The sequence below is a fragment of the Diabrotica undecimpunctata genome, chromosome 6, assembly GCF_040954645.1.
Source record: "Diabrotica undecimpunctata isolate CICGRU chromosome 6, icDiaUnde3, whole genome shotgun sequence".
In the NCBI taxonomy this organism is placed as follows: domain Eukaryota; kingdom Metazoa; phylum Arthropoda; class Insecta; order Coleoptera; family Chrysomelidae; genus Diabrotica; species Diabrotica undecimpunctata.
Genome location: NC_092808.1, coordinates 51,613,080 through 51,638,525, shown reverse-complemented (window position 1 = coordinate 51,638,525; position 25,446 = coordinate 51,613,080). Strand labels below are relative to the sequence as shown.

Genomic DNA, 25,446 nt, shown 5'->3' with positions numbered 1-25,446 from the left:
GTGATGATTCAAGTAATCTTACCAAAATTAACCACTTACTACTGTGATACGCAAACAATTTTGTTAGGAAAATTAATACAATAGTTTATCCTTTTAATAATTTTTATAATTCGGGTAATAAAGCGATGACTAAGCGAAGAAGTAACCTTCACACTGAATTTATTATACCACACATAAATCTAATGGGTTATTATCATAACCTTGCAAAATAATGAGTACAAATATATTTATTGTACCTTCTAAACGTAAAAAATTTACTTCTTTAAAACTTGCTAAAAATTTTCTGTTTATAAAAAATACTTAAGACATTTTTTTGTTTGTTAGAACATTGTTTTTAGCGTCTTCCCTCCATATGCCAGTTTCATTATAGCAACGGTAGAGTTCGCAAAACTGCAGGATCGTCTTCGTTCATCTCTTGAACTTATGTTGTTTTGTTATATATTATTTCGGACCCGCTCTTCCGATAGGAGCTGTGGAGCAGTTACATCGAGCAGCAAGCTCCGATCTTTTGCTGTTTTGCTCATCCATAGGTCGATCCTATATACCAGCGTATTCTAGTGTTAGTAGCAAGTTTATTTGAATTATATACTACTACGTTAGCCTTTTTGATTTCTGGCTAGGATTTGTTCAAATCAAAAAATGATTCATAGTGAAGCAGTGGCGCACCCAAGGGGGGTTTTGGGGGTTAACTGCCTTTACTTCTACGCTGTTACTCACAAATTTTAAGGCCTCAATGGAGGTAGCATCAAACCCCCCCCCCCCACACAGAAAAATTCTGGGTGCGCTACTGCAGTAAAGTTCATTTCATCCGCCTGGCACGCTTGACTATCTGACCGACGGGTCTTTTTATAGATGAAAGTTATCTTTTAAAATTCTATGATGTGAAACACCAGATGTTTCAGATATTTTTCTAACAGTCTAAGTGGGATTCATTTGTACATGACGCTAAACTGGAACTTCAATACCTTTTTTCAAATTTGACGACTTACTTCCCGTAACGGCCGACCGCGAATTAGGTGGTTAGATGGAGTTGAAACCGACTTACGGATATTAAAAATTAGAAGATGGCAACAAGTTGCCAGAAACCGAACAGAATGGCGACGAATCTTAGAGCAGGCCAAGATCCACAAAGGATTGTCGAGCCAAAGATGATGATGACTTCCCGTAACACCATCACCAGCAAACAAATGTCAAAATTGGCCTAGGTATTTCTGAATCAATTTAAATTCTCAGTGGGTTTGCACCAGGGATGCATCTTGTCACCACTGCTTTTATTCTGTACTCAAAGCATATTCTCAAATAGCACTTGCCACGGTTGATGTTGATCACAGTCAACGGAATTAGGATCTGTGATCTGAGATATACGAATGATACTGTTTTACTTGCAAGTTCTGCATAAGAAATCCAGGTATTAATAATTGATGGTGTTACTAGAGAATTTAAAGAATACACCTTAAAACTTAATACTTTTAAAAACTAAATATATGGTAGTCAACCGGTAGGCGATTACATAATTCATCATTATTAACCGAGTCTACTGCGAACATAGACCTCCCGTTAATATTTCCATTGCATGCGATCTTGAGCACCCTGAATCCAGTGGTGCTGGATGCGGTAGATGTCGTCCCACCGCCTTGTTGAAGAAAGTCCTCGATTACGATAAGCATCATGTCTAGGTTTCATTTTTAAATATTCTTGGTCCATCTTCCATCTCTGACTCTGACATGTCCTGCCCAGTTCCATTTGAATGTTGTAATTCTTTTAACTACGTCCGTAACATTTGTAACACCAGATTTTTGTCCTAAGCATATGATTTGAAACCTTGTCTGACTTAGTTACGTTACTTTTGAAGTACATGAGAATATCTGATCTAAGATTTCCCTTAGTTTTCTGTAAGCTGCCCATATTCTCTTGTTACTTATTACGTTTATTTTAAGGCCACATCGTGTATAAGAGCTTTGAAGGTCTTAAAGAAGTTGGCACGCAGTCGGCAATGATGACTATGTCGTCTGTATACCTCAAGTTGTTCAGAAATTTCCCATTTATGTTGACTTCAATATTTTCCCGATTATTGTTTCTCATGGCACTTTGTAATAAAGCCGTGAAGTGTTTAGGAGATATGATATCTCCTTGCCAAGAGTTTAGGAGATATGATATCTCCTTGCCAAGAGTTTAGGAGATATGATGTCTCCTTGTCTAATGCCCTTTTCAAAGGAAGATTTGGTTATGCGGCCATAGTACATTCTCACTACAGCTATATATTATACACATACAAGAGTTTTGTACCTATATCAATACTGCAGTCAGTAAGTGCTCGTAACATATAGCTATGCTTTAGTCAATCAAATGCTTTCTTAAAGTCTACAAATATTAATATTAATGGGTTATTGTACTCTATAACTGTCCGTATAAAGGATTTTATTACTTGTAGGTGGTCATTCGTTCGAAAGCCACTCTTTAGTCCGGCTTGCTCTAGTGGTAGGTGAAAATCTAGCTTAGGTGCCAGTCTGTTAGTAGTTATTCTTATAAAGAGCTTATTATAATAATAAGATAACAAGCTGATAGGTCTTTAATTTCCAATTTCTGTTACATCTCCTTTTTTATACAATATTATTAAAATGCCACTATTCCCATACTGTATGATATAATTTCTTCAAAGAGGCAGGCATTATAAAGAGTTTTTAAAGATTTTATGATGCATTCTTCTCCTATTTTTATTATTTCACTTCAAATGCCATCTGCTTCAGACGGTTTGTTGTTCTTCATACCTTATTATTATTATTATTATTATATTACAAATAAGGGCAGAGGAGCGAGCTCCTATTATGCCCAAAAATCAAAAATAAAAAACATCCTTATAAAACTAATACCAATTATAAAGTTAAGTAAACATAAAAAATTAAGTATATCATACAAAAGTTGAATGGTGAGACAATAAATAAAGAAATAAATAATGCTGTCCAAGAAAAAAATCCTATAAATTAAATAAACCACTATCAAGTTTATTTTTAAAGATGTTAACACTAGTTGCCGATATGGTGTCTTGATCCAAATTGTTCCAGATTCTATTTGGCAAGAAGTTCACCCTGGACCTTGCAGTAGTTTGTTCCCTTTTTAATTTTTATCGATGGCCTCTTAATCTTTCGTCTTGATTCAAAGTGAATGTGGTGCTTAGGTTCACAAAATTATGTTTTAAAATACGGAAGGACATAATTAGATCTACTCGAAGACGTCGCTGCTCGAATGTCGTAAGATGAGCCATGGATAATCTATCTTCATAGTTAGGTCTTACACGACCGCATGCCAGTCTTGTAGCTTTACGCTGAACATTTTCAAGTAGGATCTTATCGCGAATGAGATCTGGATTCAACACTGGTCCGGCAAACTCAAGCATAGGTCTAACGTATATTGAGTAAAGTTTACTAACAGAAGTTAGATATATACGTGTAAAACATTTACGGATCAAAAACAGTTTCGAGTTTGCACGTTTAAACACCGACACTATGTGATCAGACCAATTTAAGTCACTATTAATTATCACTCCGAGATCATTGTGGGAGGTTACCGAGTTTAAGGGATGTCCATTAATAAAGTACGGTAGTGATGGGTTATTTTTGCCGATATGTAAAACAACGCATTTTTCAATGTTAAGCGGAAGTAACCATTCCGAGGACCATTTGAATATCGCGTCAAGATCTTGTTGAAGAACATGTTGGTTAATAGTTAGATTCACATATAATTTCGTGTCATCAGCGTAAATGGAAACCTTACTGGATACGATGAGCAGAAGGTCACTAGTGTAGACACAAAATAGTAGCGGTCCAAGTACTGATCACATGATATGGATATTGAAGAAACTCAATTTGGATTCCGTAATGGCGTAGGTACCCGTGAAGCTCTATTTGCATTCAAAGTACTAACGAGATGCTTGGATGTGAACCAAGATATGTACGTCTGTTTCATAGACTACAACAAAGCTTTCGACAAAGTCCGCCACAAAAAGCTAATGGAGATCCTCAAAGCAAAACAAATACAACACAATGACCTTCGAATTATAACAAATCTATATTATAAACAGCAGGCACACGTACGCATTAATGAACACACACCAGAAGAGTTCAAAGTTAAAAGAGGAGTGCGACAGGGGTGTGTATTGTCACCACTACTATTCAATGCATACTCTGAAGAAATTATGAAAAGAGCTCTTGAGGGAGAAACAGCAGGAATCAAAGTCAATGGAACACCAATTAACAACATTAGATATGCGGACGATACTATCATAATAACAGACAACCTCCGAGACCTCCAAAAGCTAATGAACAAGATAGTTGAGTATGGAGAGGAATATGGATTATCAATAAACACCAAGAAAACCAAATTTATGAGGATATCAAAAACCCAAAATAATGGTGAAAGCCTGACAATTAACGGTAGTGCTTTAGAACAAGTTGAAAACTACCACTATCTTGGCACAATAATTAATCACACAAACGATTACTCCAAAGAAATCAAAGTTCGAATAGAGAAAGCACGTACAAACTTCAATAAAATGAGAAAGGTACTTTGTGCAAGAGAACTAAAATTGGACTTGAGAGTTAGGCTGGCAAGGTGCTATATTTTCTCGACTCTGCTTTATGGGATAGAAGCATGGACACTTAACGCGTCGACTGCTAAAAAGTTGGAAGCATTTGAAATGTGGGTGTATAGAAGAATCCTGAAGATATCATGGACCGAGCATGTAACAAACAACGAAGTCATGAGAAGAATCAACAAAAGAATGGAAGTATTGGAAACCATCAAGACACGAAAGCTGCAATACCTGGGGCATGTTATGCGTAATGAGAGATACAACCTACTTCAATTGATTATACAAGGGAAAATCCAGGGCAAGAGAAGTGTAGGAAGAAGAAGAATCTCATGGTTGCGTAACTTGAGGGAATGGTACGGATGCACATCAATTGAACTATTCAGAGCAGCAGCATCTAAGATCAGAATAGCCATGATGATTGCCAACCTCCGTCGCGGAGATGGCACGTGAAGAAGAAGAAGAAGTACTGATCCTTGTGGGACTCCACTCTTGGCTGGCTTATCTAGTGAGTGGTCTTCCCCAACACGAACCCTGAAGTATCTTTCGGATAGAAAATCTTCAATCCAAATGTTCAACTTTCCGAAGATACCATAGTGATCCAATTTAGCTAGTAATCGACGTTTTGGAACATGGTCAAAAGCTTTGGAGAAGTCTAAGTAGACTACATCGACAGGATTCCGATTATTTAAAGATAATGACCAATCATTTACACAATGAAGTAAGTTTGAGATCGTTGAACGACCTTTGATAAAGCCATGCTGTTGGTGAGGGATGATATTTTCTTGAAGAAGAAACTCAGATATAGCTTCCGAAATAATCGATTCCATGACCTTGCCGATAATAGGAACCAGGCCGATTGGACGATAGTTATTGCAATCAAGTTTATTTCCTTTCTTGAATATAGAAGTAACCCAAGACTATTTCCAGGACGAGGGGAGAGAACCTTGATTAAATGAAGCATTCATTATAAGAGATATAGGGATGACTACAGATTCTGCACATTGTTTGAGAAAAAAAGAGGTGAGTCCTTCTAATCCAGGTGATGAATTATTTCGTAGTTTCCTTAAATGATGTTTAATTTCATCCTGTGTGAAAGATATATTGTCAAGAGTTTTAGACAAACGTGGGCACATTATTTGAGGAATGGTATCGTTAGGTTCATTTGTAAAAACCTGAGAAAAGAATAACGATAAACATTCCGAAGATTCGTTATTCGAAGAACATAAAGACCCGTCAGCTTTTTGAAGTAACGGTATGGAGACTTTAGAAGATAAAGATGTACGAATGTACCGATAAACTTTTTTACTATTACCATTAGCAATGATAGATTCTTCAAATTCTGTTCTTAACTTTAGCAAAGATTGTTTGACTCGGTTAGAAAAATTACGGTGGGCGAGAAAATCATCAAGGGATCCAGTAAGTTTATATCTTCGCCAAAGCTTTCGCTTATGTCGAATTAAATGGGTAGCTGAAAGGTTAATCCAAGGTTTTAGTCGGTTTCTGTATAGCTGCCGTTCGGTTGTATAATCAGAAATTGTTGTAATAGCAGTATGAAGAAAAGAGTCCCACATTGACGATGGATCAGAGTGATTAAGAAAAATAGATTGCCAGTTTAACTGGGATAAAACTGAATTTACATTAAAGAAATCAGTAGTGGCATATGTTACGAAATTATTTTTGCAAGGCGGTGTTAAACTAAATTGAATGTGAGCAGTAATAAGTGAGTGGTCAGAAAGACCCACAGGAGAGGACACTTCAAGTGTAGAAATTAGTTGATCATCATTTGTGAAAAATAAGTCTAAAATTGAAGGATTATTGTTCGCTCTAAACCTTGTAGGTTCAGTTATCAGTTGTAATAAATTTGAGTTCATGACAAAGTTTTTAAACAAATTTTGGGAATTGATAGTATCAGTTTTGGAAATAATGGGCCAGCTTATGTCTGGAAAATTGAAATCTCCAACAACAATAAGATTTTCAAGGGATGATAATTCCTCAAGTTTGTTAATAAGATAATAATTCCTTTTAACGCTAATTTAATTTCCTCTTAATAAGGTAAATAATTGTTTCTAAGGTACGTTTTAGTACGTCAGAGTTTCAAAAAGTTTCCACTCAGAACGCAGGATCTGTTAAAACTTGATATAGTAACTTTATTTGCTCGGTATAAACTCCAAGCAACACAAGATAATGATGTTTTTATGCCTGAAATGATGACACAATTACAAACAACAGATCTTTTCACTAGTACGTCATCGTCACACCAGTCACCCCGTGTTACATCCCCTTCATCAACAGAATAGGACAGATCGCTGTCGATAAATTCAAATTTATGTATTTCTAGAAGAAGTCTTGGAGGATCACACTAAGTGAGACAGTTAGAGAAAATGCTAGTCTTTCTCAGATTATATGATTCTTTCGCCTACTTACCAAATTATCTAATAATTTTTTCAGTAGTAGTTTTTTTAAAAATAGTTTTAGTAGAGGAAATCTACCGTATAAGTGCATATTTTCAACATTTTTACTGAATATTTAAATGAATATTTTAAGAGCTTCTTAATGAATATTTTCCAAGCTTCTTTATTGTGTATAAATTTATATAAAATGTTTGAATAATTTGTTATAACTGGAAATTAATGACCGCAAACCGTTAACATTAAATCTAAGATGGTGCAAGTACCTATTCTAAAAATAAACATCTTTAAGTAGTAAGTAAAAACATCTACTGTTTTAAGTAATGAACGCAAACGGAAATGACAAACAGGCATTATTGTTGAAATTACTGTTGAGTCGTGTGTGTGCCGTGCCGTAGGTCGAATTTAAAATACGATACGCGAGGATAATATATGATGGAATTTATTAAAGTTAAGCCAGATTTAAGGTAAGTTATTAAAACAATCGCAATAATTTATTATATACACTCATTTGCCTATGTAGGTATATTGTTTTCCTTACCAGGTTGACTCTCCGTATCACTTTCATCTACTGATTATTTCTAATACGAATTTTATATCTTAGGGTTACTGTTTAAATGTTTCTTCTTCTTCTGCCTTTATATATGAAATGTTGCTTTTTCATTTGCTGTTTGTGGCCTCTATGGAAGATTTCCATCTCTTGCGAGGTTGGCAGATACTTCTTCTACCACTTGGTGATTTGTCCCTTGCTATTTTAACGACTCTTTTGCCCACCATTCTACTGATTTTGTGATTGTTATATATACAAGGATTTCCACAGTTTTCACTGTATTCCTTCACTCAACCGTTTTCTCCAATTTTTCCTGTTTAGCCAGTCCCCTTCCTGTAGGTTTCTTCTACTCATTGCTTCGTCCACTTCATCTCTGAAAGATCTTCGGGGTCTGCCTCTCTTTCTTCTTCCTATCGGGCTCCACTCTGTTATTCTATTTATCCACCGATTTTGGTCTGCTCTTCTGACATGTCCGTACCAGGTTAACCTCTTCTGTTCGATGTAGTCTATTATGTCGGAGTTCATTCCCATTCTCCTCTTAATCTCCATGTTATTTATTCTATCTCTTCTTGTTACTCTGCAGCTTCTCCTTAGGAATTTCATCTCTTTTGCTCTTATTTTGTTTTTGGTTTTCTTATTTATTGTCCAATTTTCACACCCATAAATGAGGATACTTCTTGTCATGGTATTATATATTTTTTTCTTTGTTTTCATGCTGATGTTCTTATCCCATAGTACCGGGTTCAATTTTCGTATGCAGTCTCTTGTTTGTCCTAGTCTATTTTTGATATCTTCCTCCGTTGTTCCTTTGTTTGATATTATGAAACCTAAATACTTATACTTGTCTGTTCCTTTGATTTGTTTACCTTCGTCTATTTCCAGCTGTTTTATTTCTGTATTCTCCGTTGTAAGGTATTCAGTTTTCTTTAGGTTTATTTCCATCCCATTCTTTGCATATTCCTGCTCCAGTTTTCTCATCATAAAACTGAGGTCATCCTCGTCTTGTGCGATCACTATTTGGTCGTCGGCAAAACTTAGCGTATATAGATATTCGTTCCTTACTGGTATACCCATTCCTTTGCACTTTCTTTTCCATGGTTTCAGGGTTTTTTCCAGGAATATTTTGAACAGGGTGGGGGATGTGGGTGACAATTTTTTGCATACTCTGATCATGAATACTGCTAAGCATTAAAATATCTTTTTATCTCGCCATTTCTAAACCATGATTAGTTTATTGGATCTAGAAATGGTTATTTTGAACTAAGTGATTGCCTATGTAAAAATATAGCAACCAAACAATATAAAACCTTTATCTAGTAGCGAATAGGTTAGAGGTAATACTATTTTAGAAGTTGTAGGTTCTTCAGAATATTTTACATAAAAATATGTACCCTTTCTCATATCTATTATAAAATTGTATCGGGTGGTCCAATAAGCCGATCTCTCGGCTATATATCAGAAACTATTCATGTTATAAGTTTAGGAGAAAAAATTCCTAGAAAAAGTGGCCAAGAGAAATCGCTGGAAATAATTTTCAAGTTTCTGGGTTAACCGCTAGGGGGCATAACCTGTGAAAAAAACTTTGAAAAGCAGTTTTTTGGGAAATATGCCCAATTATACCAAGTGTTAAATAAGTAAACTAGAAAGAAACCTAAATTCTTCACAAAGTTGTTCAAGTACTTTTTTTTATTTTTTCAAATAAAGGGTGGGGGAGAGTGGGAAAGTATTTGTGGATAAATACCTATAACTTTGGTTTGGATCAACCGATTTTAAAGAAAGTAGTAGTGTCATGTAATAGGGAAACATAGTTTGCATACAGACACAAATGAGAATGGTCAGTTTCTAATAGATTTCGCAGCTGGAAAGAATATGATTATCAGTTCGACATGCTTCCCACATCGGGACATACATAAGGGCACCTGGATATCACCTGACGGAAATACGATCAATCAAATAGACCATATACTGGCTGAAAAAAGAATGGCGACGAGTATATTAGATGTAAAAAGCAGACGTGGTGCAAGCTGTGACTCAGACCATCTGCTAGTACAGGCACGGTTTAGATGCAAAATCAGTCGACAGGTAAAGGAAAAATATACAAAACAAGAAAAACTAAACTTAGACAACCTAAAAGTATCTGAGGTACAAGAAAGATTTGAGAGAACAGTGGATGAAAAATTACTAGAAGAAAACAGAGCAGACTCTACAATAGAAAACCAATGGAACACAATAAGCAGTATCATACTCAACACAGCGAAAGAAGTCTTAGGAACAAAGACACAACGGAGAGAAGAAACATGGTTCGATGAAGAATGCAAACAAGCTATACAGGAAAGAAATGAAGCGCATAAGAATTACATACTCAGACGTACTAGAGAGAGAAAAACAGAACATGAGAACAAAAGACGAAGAGCAGATAAACTGTGCAGGCAGAAAAAGAGAAAGTATGAAAACCAACGGATACTAAACATAGAGAGAGAGTTTAAGGAAAACGAAACACGTAGCGCATACCAATTAATCAAACATCTAAGACAAGGATACAAACCGAGGACTAGCCTCTGCAAAAATAAGAAAGGTGAAATCATTAGCGATATAGACGAAATTCAGAGAACCTGGATGACATATTTTAAGGAATTACTAAACAAAGGGACACAACTACCATTACAACAACAGTGGCAGCAGCAGGCACGACAGGAGGTACAACAACAAGAACTGGGGAAAGATGGAGAAGAAAATGAATTAACTAGACCCCCCACGCTAGAGGAGGTCCAAACGGCAATCCACATACAAAAAAGCCATAAAGCACCGGGAATAGATAAAATACCGGCAGAACTACTCAAGCAAGGAGGAAGGAATTTGACACAACAGATGTACCAGCTAATACGAGAGATATGGATAGAAGAAGAAATTCCCCAACAATGGAAGAAAAGTATAATCTGCCCTATCCATAAAAAAGGAGACAAACTGTTGTGTCAGAATTATAGAGGCATCTCTTTACTTTGTTCGGGATACAAAATACTCACAAACATCATTAATCGAAGACTACAACCTCTCACGGAAAAAATCATCGGGGAATATCAAGCAGGGTTTAGGCAAAATAGATCTACCATTGACCAACTATTTACAGTTAAACAAATACTAGCCAAAGCATGGGAATATGACATGGACGTTTACAATCTCTTTGTAGATTTTAAACAAGCCTATGATTCAATAGATAGAACAATTCTACCTAATATACTGAAAGAATTTGGCATACCATCAAAATTAATACGACTAGTGCAAATGACAATGACAGAAACAGAAGCACAGGTATGTATTCAGGGACAGATCACTGATGCGTTTACGATAACGCAAGGACTGAAACAAGGCGACGGACTAGCTCCAACGCTCTTTAATCTTGTTCTGGAATATGTAATTAGACGGTTGACGGTGAGCGGAAATAACATACTTACAAACAAGTCTACCCAATTAGCAGCATACGCAGATGACATAAACATAATGAGCAGAACAATGAATGCAGCGGAAGAAACCTACGTTGAGTTGAAACAGAGTGCAGAAGCAGTAGGGCTAGCAATAAATACAAATAAAACAAAACTACTCATACAAACCAGATCAAATAGACCGGTGCAACAACACTTTATTGACGATATAGAACATGTAAATAGATTCACATACCTAGGAATGGATCTGGTCGCAAGCAATGAAGAAGAACCGGAAATAAATAGAAGGCTTGTGCTGGCAAATAAAGCCTATTTCGCGATGGGCCACATATTCAAATCGCGAGACGTACACCGGAAAACAAAACTCCGGGTCTATAAAACAATAATCAGGCCCATAGTAAGTTATGGTTGCGAAACATGGGTGGTGACACAGAAATCTGCCAATGCATTAGATGTGTTTGAAAGAAAAATATTACGTAGGATCCTGGGCCCAATAAGTGAAAACAACAACTGGCGAATTAGGTACAATAGAGAAATATACGAGCAATATAGCGAACCACCTCTAGCACAACATACTAAACTGCAGAGATTACGATGGGCAGGGCACGTGGTCCGCATGCATGAGAATAGAATCCCCAGAAAATTATTAAATGCAAGAATGCAGGGAAAAAGACCTGTTGGAAGACCTAAAAAGAGATGGGAAGATGAAGTCGATGAGGATGCCAGGAACTGCCTGGGAACGCGTTCATGGAAAAGAACAGCGGTAAATAGAGATGGTTGGAGAAGCCTGTTGAAGGAGGCCAAGGCCCGATTTGGGCTGTAGCGCCATTGGATGGGATGGATGGAGTAGTGTCATTAGAAAGAGTGTGGATGAATTAATTTTCATCTACTATAAAATAATTGCATTTAGTTTTAATTGTCATAGGTGAGGGTACTTTCGAATAGAAAAAATTAAAATTTGTTTTTCTTTAAAATGTTTAATAGAAACACCTATTTATTGTAAATTATAATGGAAGTGGATTAAATTCGTAATACTGCATGGTAATAGCTTTTGTCGAACTCGAGATATGAATAAAAACGCATAAACATAAGTAAGTATTATAGTATTGACTCACCCTGTATTATAAATTAAATTAAAAAATAAGTCAGTAGGTACTTTCGAATAGAAAAAACTAAAATTTGTTTTTCTTCACAAATATTTAATGGAAACACCTATTTATTGTAAATTATAATGGAACTGGATTAAATTCGTAACAAAATGGCGCAAACCGCATGTTAATAGCTTCTGTCGAACTCGAGATATGAATAAAAACGCATAAACATAAGTAAGTATAGTATTGACTCAGCCTGTATTATAAATTAAATTAAAAAATAAGTCAGTAGGTACTTTCAAATTTTTTTATAGCAGAAGAATCTTAATGTTGATACCTATTTTGACCATTGTTATTTCATATAATTAAAAATAGTTTTTTCGAAACTAAGTAGGCTACGACAATGAATTTGACGGGGAGTTCATATTGTTTATTTATTGACAGCAGTCAAAACATTGTTAAGAAGTGTTATATTATCATTCGAATTAAAGATTGCACTTTTTTCAATAGATATTAATATTGGTAATATTAGTAATTAATTATCAGTACTAATAATTCGTGATGAGTATATCAAATGCAGAATTGTATGATAAGATAGCAGTTTATTTCGAATGTCACCAAAATGCCGCTATTGCCTCACGTATATATTCTGTAAGACATTCTGACAGGAGTTATTATGGCAAAGAAGTATTTGAATGAAAGGCAAGAAGATTAAGATAAACAGGTAGTTTTCATTGTCCTTGTTTTAAACGACGTAGTAGAGGTATGACCGAAGATAATTCAATCAATGTTCTTGCTTTAATTCAATATAATCCACATACAAGTAGTCGGCAAATCTCTATAGAATTAAACATACCCAAAATTACTGTTCTAAGGATTTTAAAACATCACAGGTTGGTTTTTCATATTATAAAGTGAACGTTTAGGTCAGAAACTTGGAATTCCCTTTAAACTTTAGATTGAACTGTTATTTTAATGTTCCGATAAAAATGGCAACACGGCGCTTTTATCCTTTTATCCGTTTCTTAAAAATACTTATGCACGATTTATCTTGTGAAACAACAGTGGATTTTTCAAGATTTTTTGAGTTTTAGTAAATATAGTGGTTTCTTTTTCTGTAGTAAGAAAGAAAATCTTGTTGATGTAGTTCTCTACCAAGCTTTACATGATAGAGATTTTGATGCAAGGCTGGATTACTGCAATTGGATGTTAGGTCCGCTAGAAGAACAACCGCATATCATGTCAAAGATTTTGTGGACAGTCGAGGCTACGTTTAATAGTGCGGGTGGTGTTAATCTGCATAATATGCATTATTGGGCTGAAGAAAATCCGCACTGGATACATGAGGTGCAGGTTCAAGGTAGATGGAGTCTTAATGTTTGGTGTGGTATAGTTGATGGAAAGATCGTAGGTCCATATCTCTTTGTCCTGATAGAACTTTAAATGACGAAACATATTTGGATTTTCTGGAAAATTAGTTGTCTGTTTTATTGGCAGATATTTCCTTACAAACAAGAAGAGATATAATATTACAACATAACGGGTGTCCTGCGCACTTTTCCAGACGAGTTCGAGATTATTTGTATGCAAGTTATCCAAATAAATGGATTGGAAGGGGAAGTATATTTTCATGGACAGCTAGATCTCCAGACTTAACATGTCTGAACTTTTATCTATGGGGAAGATTGAAGGACTTAGTGAACCAAACTCGACCAACCACGCGAGACGACATGAAACAGCGCATTATAAACGCAATATATAGTATATCAACAGCTGAGATTGAAGCAGCTGTTATGTCTAAGCGCGAAAGATTACATCTTTGTGTGTACAACGATGGAAAACAATTTGAGATATTTGTATGATCTTTCATATATTTAATTTTAAGTTGTAATAAAGGGTGAGTCAATACTTACTTACTTATGTTTATGCGTTTTTATTCATATCTCGAGTTCGACAAAAGCTATCAACATGCGGTTTACGCCATTTTGTTACGAATTTAATCCAGTTCCATTATAATTTACAATAAATAGGTGTTTGCATTAAACATTTTTAAGAAAAACAAATTTGAATTTTTTCTATTCGAAAGTACCCTCTACCCATGACAATTAAAACTAAATGCAGATGTTTTATAGTAGATGTAAATTAAATTATCCACACTATTTTTTATGATACTAATTTCGTTAAAATCTGTTGATCCAAACCAAAGTTATAGGTATTTATCCACAAATACTTTCCCACTCTCCCCCACCCTTTATTTGAAAAAATAAAAAAAAAGTACTTGAACAACTTTTTGGGGAATTTAGGTCTCTTTCTGGTTTACTTATTTAACACTTGATATAATTAGGCATATTTCACAAAAAACTGGTTTTCAAATTTTTCTTCACAGGTTACGCCCTAGCGGTTAATCATAATATTTAGGAAAAATGGAGTTTCAATACATACTTTCACGGAGAGAAAAATACAGTTTGTATTGAGGTTTAACGCCTTGTAAGATGATCAACCTTATTAGTGTTCTTATGTCATTTCTATTTGTTTGTTTCCATTTTCTTGCTCTGGAATTAGGCCTCAAATTTTCAGCATTTTTTAGGATATACCTTATCGCATAATCGTTAGCTTCTTTTTTAATTAACTCGTTCAAATTATCGTCAAAAAAATATTCGAATATAAGCAATATAACTTTCGTACCTGCCAGATCTTCAACTTGTACGCCACTGTTTGTAGTAACTAAAAAAACTGGACGTGAAGTACTATACGAATCTCATGGCATATCAAAATTGTTCTCAAGATTATTATCACTATCGTCGCTACCTTCCTACTCGCTGTCTTCTTCAGATTCGGTATCATAATCGAGATCTGAATTTTCATCAGATTCATAGAATTTGTTCTTGCGAATACTGTCACTAGAACTTGACATATTTTACTCTAAAAATCAGATAGCATATGCTTCTTTTAAAAAAAATTAATTTAACTCTGGCTATGCGGACTAGTGGCTCGTTTTACCACTCACCTATGGACCGGCTCTAACGGTGAATTTCTTAGAAATACCCTTATTCTGTAGCATAGTCTCTTATTTTAATGTACAAACCTCGCTGGTGTACATAGTCGGTATATCCATCCATGGCTTACAAAAATAGTTCAACGCGAATATAATCGTCTTGAACATACAAAAGCGTTATTATTCTTGCGGACATATTCGTCATAGCCACTTGACTAGTAGTAGCCTAGTAGGGGTTAAACTAGTATGTCCCTTTCCCTTTATTGTTTTTCTGTGAAAACTATTATCTCTCTTAATTTCTTTAAACAGCTCATTTAAGATTAATTCGAATAACTTTCAAAACTTATTAACCTTTTCCCTAGGATGGGTTATTTTCCGTTAGAGCCGTCCGGCGTTTTTTCTCTAGGATTTGTTGAATAAAGGAATAAAGTAATAAAATTTTTTCGTCTAATGGTGAGAAGGTCCATCGCTACAACCTCCAATTCTGGAGAAAATTCTCTAGGGCCGGTCCATTTACCCTTGGAGCTGAGTAGCTCCAATTTTGGTGCACTAGAGACTTGCCCTTACCCTTCTAATCCTGAGATAGGATTTACTAAATATGTGTTAGGTGTTCCATACTTTCAGACGTTTCTCGATATATGTAATATCCACCTTCAACATCAGTGAGTAGTGATAAACCTAAAGATAGCCTTTATCAAACTCTAAATAATGCTTCGTATCGATCTAGTTATAAGACGTAGACCAATGTTCGAATAAAAATCATTAATCTAAGAACTTCTACTACAGGATGCCTAATAACACTGTATGGCGAAACCGACACATTAACACTGAGATGAAGTCAAGAATTACACAAAATACGCTGAGAGATCGACGAAGGAGTGAAGACATTAGAAGAAAATGTAACATACAGTGTATAAACGAATTAACACTAAATAAAAAAAAACATTGGAATAACCACATAAGCAGAATGGAGGAGACCCGTGTAGTCAAAATAGCAACAGATAAATCACCAATCGGCAGAAGAAGTATTGGACTATCGCGCAAAAGATGGAGTGACAACCTTTTATCAATCCGCCAATGAAGATTTTCCGTCACATAAATTTAAGACGATACTATATAAACTACAAACGAGAGAGTCAACACTCAGAGTCTACGAACCCAAGAAGAAAAAACACCGCCTTTAATTCATTCTACTACAAAGCTCAGTGATAAACTCCCGAATGACTTTGCAAATCACCTTGAGATGTCCCCCTCTGGGGTACCGTACCTTCATTAAGCTCTCAATCCTTTACTAGACCAGGCGTAGAGCGAATTTTTATGGTTTTTCAACCTCATTGCACAGTGATATCTGTTTCTCTTTCTTGAGGTGATAGCAGCAGCTACATCTCGAAGCACTTAGTAGAATTTCCAAGTTAAAAAGCAGCGTTTCGATGCTAACTGCTATCAGAATGCACAGAAAAGTGGTCTTTTTTAATTCTTATATTTTTCATCCAATTTTTTTTGTGTCTATTTTTTTCATCCAATTTTTTTTGTGTCAATTTTTTTAATCGACGTATTGTTTTCTTTTTATTATTAATACATTCAAACTACCAATACAATATTACCAATATAATAATATGTATTTATAAACTGTTTATGCATTATTGTTTGTGAATCTTTTGTCCGCTAAAACCACATTTTTGATAATGAAATCTTATTTTAACCCACAAAAAATATTCTATTAATAGCTTTCAGTGCGGTTTAATGTTCAAAAACCCAATTTAATATTAAGAAACACAGAATGTTGTAATAGGTATACAGTAAACTAATACTATTTTATCAATAATCAACTCCTATACTGATCGATCACCTTATACTCCCTAATTTATGTAAAATATTTACCAACCGACAACACTGCGTAACGGTACATGATACACAGTGTAGTAGAAAACGTGGGATTTTTTGTAGTTCATCATCCATCCATCCGATTCGTTTGTGTTGTCATCGGCAATCGGCAAGAACCCATGTATTGCAGACTGGGAACCGAAAGTTATCAAGTTTCTGCCAGTGATTGTGAACGTTTTAGTAAACATTGTAATAAAGTGACGCAAAAATGAGGCGAATTCGGTAATGTTGATATTTATAATATGATTAATCGCAATTTTCTTGCTATAATATACAAAAAATTTAACTTGTTGGTTTGTTTTGATCCTAAACATGTGTCTAACATAGTCGCACAAAGAATTTGTCGATATAATATCGGTCACGCTACGTAAGTATTTACAAGGGCGGCTGCTAAAAACTACTTGGAAAGTCATTCTCGGCGCAACATCAACAAAACTTACACTCTCATCGATTTTTATTGCCGGTGTAAATATTTATGTTTACGCTCATTGCTGTTACGGTAGTTTCGCCAGAAACTCAAAAAGATTCACACTGTAGTTTTTAATTTTTGTATATTTGGCTAATAATGTGCTATTTTACTGTGCTATTTATTTATTAATAAGACACTTTACCCTACAGAATTATTGTCCATTTACTATTTAGTAGGTAGTTTCACACAAAATTGATTTTGTGTGGAAGCAGATTGCACAATTTTGATGTTAAGATATTATGGTTTAACTGCAACTTAAACAAAAATTAGGTAACAATAAATTCATTACTTTTCAGATATTTCAAGGTGGCTCCGAAACTACTTTGCATTTTTATATTAACTACTTTATTTTATGGGAACTATAATTAAGTATTTTATGTTTTCCGTATATATTGGAATTAAACAATGCTCAATTATTTTGATTCCAATAGATATTTTCATATGAGTGGTTTTAGTCATAGAATAAATAGCATGCATTGTATCAATTGAACGGTTGTATAATTACATTTTTAATGTTTATATTAAGCGAATAGACGGAAAACAGATATACCGAATAAAGAAACATACAGTTGAAATAGCATAAATCCCAGTAGACGTCATTATCTACGTCAGAGATCTAAGTTGAAATTGTTGCCAAATCACAAAATATTCCTGAATTCTGTTTAAAGCAAATATGTATCACATAATTATTGCTGAAGTGGATGATTCAACACAAAAATTAATATTCAATGTAAATAAATAAAAAAATTAAAAATAGCCAACAATAATTAACTAATAATCTTATATTAATAAATAATTTTCCATTACTTATTGACTTTGAAATGTTTTGATACAACTAGATTTTCAAATGTTAATCAATCTTCTTTTCTTCAGCTTTAAATAAAATAAAATTAAATACAATTAAATAAAATTATAAATAATACATTAAATATAAATTATAAAAAATTAAATAAAATTATGCAAAATTAAACAAAATTGTATAATATTAAATAATATTAAGCAAAATAAATAAAATTAAATACAATTAAGTAATATAAACAAAATTAAATAAAATTATAAATAATAAGAAAATAAATAAAAATTAAAAATTATAAATAATTATAAAAATTAAATAAAATTATATAAAATTAAATAAAACTAGTTTAAATAAACAAAGGTTTATTTTAGAAATTTTACAGTCGTTTATAGATAAGTATTTACAAATGGAAAGTTTTTAATGAAAATTAGTCAATACACCCTTTTATTATTCCATTCAAGCAATTAAGCATAAATACGAGATAATAATGAAAATGTATTGATGAATAAATTCTATATTATATATAGATTTGTAATATAGAATAAATTCTATATTACAAATTTTGAAAATTACAATAATCATTAAAGAAAAAAATTAAGATTTTTTAAATTGTAAAGAACTTAAATGTGTAGTGTTATTATAAAAATATTAACAATCCAGTAATAAACAGACATAAAAGACTCTATAAGAAGTATTCACTTCTGCCGGTACTCCGCAAGTGCTAAGCTTTTTTTAGGAAAGCTTTGTTTCATCATCAGTTTAAGTATATAAAAACTAAACTGTTTTAAAGTTCAAGAGACCATAAGATGCTTTACTTACTAATCACTGTCTATGTCACAGCTACTACTGGAATCACTGTCTCCGTTTGTCTATATATCTATCTAATTAGCCTTCTTCGGTCCATCTTTGGACATAAGCCTCCCCAATCTTTTTCCATTCTTCTTTGTCTTATATTGTGTCAGGCAAATCTCCATTTTAATTTTGCAACTTCTTGTCTAACATCCCTCACTTTTGCTTCCTCTCTTATCCACTCGTTTCTTTTTTATCCATTAGTCTTATGTGCAACATTTCTCTTTCCATTGCTCTATGGATTTTTATGATTTTGTCCATGTTTGCTTTTGTAAATGTCAACGTTTGGGAACCATAAAATGAGAAATGGGAGTACGCATTGATTGTACACTTTGGTCTTAAGATCCTATGGATATGTTTTGTTTTTAAGAATGTAGCTTAGTTTGCCAAATGCCGCCCATGCCAGTCTAACTCGTCTTTTTATCTCTGCTGTTTGGTTTTCTTTGTTGTTTTGTAGTTTGACCCAGATATATATATATATATATATATATATATATATATATATATATATATATATATATATATATATATATATATAAGAAAAAAGAAGTACTTGTGACTCGTTTGGAACAAATATATAACTGTTGGGTTGGAGTCAATAAAAGGGCTATTGGTTAACTATTTTTTTAATCTCGAGCTTTCAATTGTGTTTACAATTATTATCAAGAGCTAAAAAAGACAAAATATCTTACAAGGTTGATCTAAAAAGAAAAAACAATTTTTGTTAACTTACCAAATAAAAATTAGTTTAGTAAGTAAAAATTACTGCTAATACATCTTCAAAATATTTAATATAAAAATGTTTTAATCTAATAAATGTTTCTCCGAAAATTTTTATAATTTTGAAAACATTTTTTTAATACAAAAATAATTGAATTTTTTAAATAAGTTAAAATAGCAACCAATTACAAATAAGCCTCAATGTCATAAATGCCAACATAAAATTTTTGTTTTTGACAATTATATTGCCAAAAGTAAATTTTGTTACTAAACAAAAAAGAATGTTTAAACGAAATTTTACTTTTGGCAATATAATTGTCAAAATTAAAAATTTTATGTTGGCATTTATGACATTGAGGCTTATTTGTAATTGGTTGCTATTTTAACTTATTTAAAAATTCAATTATTTTTGTATTAAAAAAATGGTTTCAAAATTATAAAAATTTTCGGAGAAACATTTATTAGATTAAAACATTTTTAAAACATATATATATATATATATATATATATATATATATATATATATATATATATATATATATATATATATATATATATATTTACTTTTTGGTCGGTCAAAGGTTTTGGATACTGTCTTCTAAACAAGCCATTCATTCAATATTATCTAAATGTATTAGATGTTGAAAAAAATTTCCCAAAACCTTAAAACCCCCTATGGGTAATCTGCTTAAAGTTCATCTCGGTGCCATTAAACCTTTTTCGATTTGTGGGTTAGATTATGGTGGGCCGTTTTCGATAACTATGTCGCGCTATAGGGGAGTTAAAACTATAATGCAATATTTGTGTCTATTTGTATGTTGCGCCACAAAGGCTTTAAATCTCGAATTGGATAGTGGTTTAAACGCGGAAGATTTTTTGGCCGCTTTACAACGTTTTATCGCTCGGAGAGGTCCAGTATCTCAAGTATTTTGTGAGAATGGTACTAACTTTCATAGCGCTTATCGGCAATTAAGTAGTTTTGTGGAGACTATTCTCGATAAAGAGAATATTATTTTCGTTTGCTCCTACTGCTGCTCCACATTTCGACGGTAGTTCTGAACGCGGAATTCGCTCTGTAAACGCCTATTTTAATTTTAATTTTGATTTAAGTCTTGAATATATAAGATTTTATATCGCATTTATTATTAATTTTGCCTTTAAAGACTTAATAACCTTTAAAGAGGGGAGAATGTTTAAATTCAAATATGGTTGTGCAAATTAATCGATACATTTCTCCTTCCTATTTGACCCTTCCTATAGCATCGGTCAAAAAACTGGATTTTCGAAATAGGGTGCGAGGGGGTCGTTAAAAGACACCAGACTTAAATAGATGCGCCTAAAGATTCGGACCATACACACACATGCCGGTAATTCCAATCCTAGTTGTATCTTTAATTGCTTGTTTAATTCGCCGTATATATATATATATATATATATATATATATATATATATATATATATATATATATATATATATATATATATATATATATATACAGTACTCTTAAATCCAGCACAACAGTAAATACTGCTCATCATAATGTCGAACTAGGAGAGTAGAAAAGCGATATTTTTTTGGTAACAAAAAATGACGTTTTGCTTCATACAAAGGGGAAGATAAGAAAGACGACCAGCTACTCTTATGCACTAAGTATTATACTCTAAAAATACTCAAAACTTACGAAATGGTTTCGGGAACGAGTTTCACTGAAAATGTTTTTCAAGATACTTTTCCTGTGTAAATCTGACAAGAATAATCAACGAGCCTTCCAATTTTATCGAAGCCAATGGTTCTAACCTTTTCGACTTAAGTATAAAAATCGTAACATAAAAGCTAAAATTCTTTAGGTCGATGTAAAAGACGATTTCTTTCTTAGCAAACCGGATAAAAAATGTTCATCACAAGTAAAAACAAGCACTTAAGTTTTCTTTACCTCTTCCACAGAGGATACACGAAAGTTTTGAACCTAGAAGGTGAAATTATACGATTTGAGATTCTAACCAAGTATACATATTTTGAAAGATTAAAAATTGAACGCGTAAAAGCCACTAGAGTTTCCTGAACACTCGCCTAAGGTTAATATCATGTCACTATATTCAACATTTAAGAATATTTTGATAACAATATCTAATTTTACAAATAACAAGGTTTCAAAAATATAATTATGACTTATCGTCATAACAATCAATAAATGTCAGTTTTCCATGGCAAACTTAGAGAAAATCGAGATATACCTATTATTACTATATTATTACTATAGGTATATCAGCATCAGTTATTATTTCACAATTTTCAAATCAAAATATTTCGAAAACGGTACATAGCATCGAGTTTTACCAACAGTACCTTTTTATGATGTTTATTTTTTAATATGATGTTTATTATTTATGAAATTTTTATATTAAAGGGATTATTTGACGTTTTATGGGGTTTCTTTTCATAAAAAAGAACATAAATTTTTCAAAATAATATGTTGTAACCTCGGAAACCTTTTTTGGATGGTGCTGGAAAGGTCACCAATGGAGAGACTGCGGACCGCAACCAGATGGTTGGTGGAGAGCGAGTCGTGGGTTCGAAACTAGTTTTGGAACCGGGAATGGGTCCAACGGACGAAATAAGTAAAGATAGGATAAGAGATATTGGAAAAGATACAGAAATAAACAAAAAGATAGATGGGTAAAATTACCAAAGATAAGATAAGATAGGGAAGAAGGCGCCACTTAATTTTTTGGGATTTAAGGAGTAAAATTAAGAAACCTTAAATAAGAAAGGAGATAAGGAAAGATATTTAGGTTCAGAGACCAAACCCAAGAAAAGCTATTAACAGTTAATTATTAAATAACTTTGGTCAACACTCTACATAAACAAATAATAAATATAATAGGTGGACTCCGTCCATTTACTTACCTACGAAAATTAATCGGCCTGATCTTTCTACTGGTCAAAGGTATAGTAATATTTAAAGGTAAAAAGCAAATATTCAGAGTTATTGTTATATCAGGAAACATTGTTAGGAGTCGACAAATAAAATACATACATAAAACAAAAACAATATATTCAACAACACAATGATGACGGTAGCTAAATGTACATACAAGTAATAAAAATACACCATCAACTATGAAATGGTGGAGTACACATAAAAATAAGCAGTAATATGAATAATAAGTACCTTTACAAATACAACAATATAATAATGCACAGGTTCAATTATCAGCGAAGAGAGCCTGATACTGAGTAAGAAAAAATTTAACCAAGGTTGATTAAAGCAGGTCTTTCTTTGCTGTTTAATGGCATATCTCGAGACACTGGGTTAAAAATGCATAACAATTATAGCAAATAACAAAAATTAATCAAATCTAAATTCACTAGAATACAAAAAGATTCGCTAAATAAAAATTTAACCAAACCGCACTTGGTTAAGTTGATATTCTATCTCGCACTGTTATTTAATGATTGAAAACTAAATGTTCGTAATTATGTTTATTGAAATTTTGTAGTAGCTGTAGGAAAGTTCGTAAGAAAATATTGAATATAAAAATCGGTAGTTACTTTCAACTACAGGTGAAGACATGGATGAACTTAGATTCGCCCAGATGATTGAAAAAAAATATGATAGAATACCATATTATTCGCCCAGATAAGTGGAGATACTAAGATTATGGTAACTTACAGTAATTCCTGATGACTGCTGCACTATTTCACTGAAGTTAATTTAATTTACTATAATACTTTACTTGTATCAAGCACTGAAGTTAAACTAAAATTAAAGGTACTCTATACCAATATTTAATCTAATATGATATTAGATCCAAAAAACTCAAATATACAAGTGTATACACACTTAGAAAGAAATGCACGGATAAAGTGACACAAAGGTGATAATGAGCAAAGCTCCTTTACTCAACGAATGCCCACCGGGAAGTGAATTGGTTCCTCTAAAATTTTACCAAACTACCCAAAAAAAGTGAGGGTATCTCCCCCCCCAAAAATGATAGGCCAGCCTAGATGGATTTCTAAGCGGGTAAAAAGATTCTAATGATCACCGAAACTAACGGTACCCTTCTAACTAGGAACGTGATGAAATATAAAATCCCTTGCATTAGGTTATTAGAGAAAAACATTTCTATGTGCTCCGACGATATTTAACAACTTTATCATAAAGAAACCCGGCCTTGGAGCCGGAAGGAATTAACCGAGGATTACCTAAACCGTCGTTTTTAATAAGTCGGCTATTCCGTATTTTGGGGTGGTCTCCCAATAACATTTAACAACCCATTTGTGAATACGACCATCGGCGTGTCATCCACAGGGGTAAAGGGATTAGAAATAATTTAAATTATAATTATAAAAAAAATTTTACAATGTAGAGTAATTTTTTTTAAACTTATTAAAATAAAAACTTTTATTTAAAAAATCCTGTACAAAAGGTATATTTATTCAAAAACTGCCCTTTCGGTTTACATAACAGAACGTTTCCGGACTAATAAGGTCATCATCAGTCTATCAAAATTTTATCCTTAAATAAGTTATGTTAATTGATACTTGGTACGAACCTTGTAACTAGTGCCCTATGAAAGTCATATATAAAAACAAACTCATGGGATATATTAGTTTCCAAATCATATTCGTATATAATTTCATACAATGTTGCCAGAAGTTTCGGCAAAATCGTAAAAAATGTGTAACATTTCTTTTTTTTTAACGCCCTTTATCTTGAAAACGGATGGCGCTACAAAATTTTTTTTCTAAGCAAACTACACTTACAATTTTTTACGTATCCTAGAGACAGTGTTACCTTTTTTTGAATATATATATATATATATATATATATATATATATATATATATATATATATATATATATACCCTCTATGTACATATACATATATTATTTATTGTATATATGTCTTACTTCAATCTGTTTAAAATTTTTCAATATTTACATCACAACACGTTAGAACACCATGATGTCACAAATAAAACGGATTTTTAACAAATTTTGTTTTATATTATATTCCGGTTCTATTACTTACTGAATTATAAATAAAAATTACTCATTATTACTCATTATTTAACTTAATTAATCATCTTTATGGTATCAAACATGATACTTATCACCAAAAAACAATTGTTTCAGATATTATCTTATATTGCATATTTTTGAAATAATGTAACTCTTTCTTCATTACTTTGGAAATTCACAATCAATAATCGATTCTATGAACAAAGGAGAAAAGCAAATACATTTCAATAGACACGCCGATTATTTTGTCAGGGTGAAACCCACAATTTAGTTTTTCATGTCAGCGACATATAAAATGTTTATATTTTATATTAATAATGTAGCGGGCAGGCAGATTTGGCAAATATTAATAATTTATTCAAAACTTTTGTTGGCGATAGCTTTGATTAGGTAGTTCAAATCTCAATATTAACGAGATTATTTGACATTTATGGAATTTCTTTCCGTAAAAAAACAAAAAATGTTTTAAAATAATATGCACAATAAAAATATTTTTGATAAAACTTACAAAGATAAAACTTTATATTTAAAAAATCCTTTATAAAAGGTATATTTATTCTAAAATTGCCTTTTAGGGTTCCTTCACAGAACGTGGTCGTACTAATAAGTTCATAATCAGTGCAGTTACCT

The 25,446-nt window shown here is 32.8% G+C and overlaps 1 protein-coding gene across 1 annotated transcript in view; it reads left to right on the top strand.

Moving 5' to 3' along the window:
- Positions 1-17,063: 17,063 nt before the first annotated feature.
- CAH1 (carbonic anhydrase 1) overlaps positions 17,064-25,446 on the top strand; it is a 210,019-nt gene continuing 201,636 nt past the window's right edge. The window contains exon 1 of the mRNA XM_072534696.1: positions 17,064-17,178. Coding sequence (XP_072390797.1) covers positions 17,165-17,178 — 14 coding nt within the window. The 5' untranslated portion in view covers positions 17,064-17,164. The remainder of the gene's footprint in view (positions 17,179-25,446) is intronic.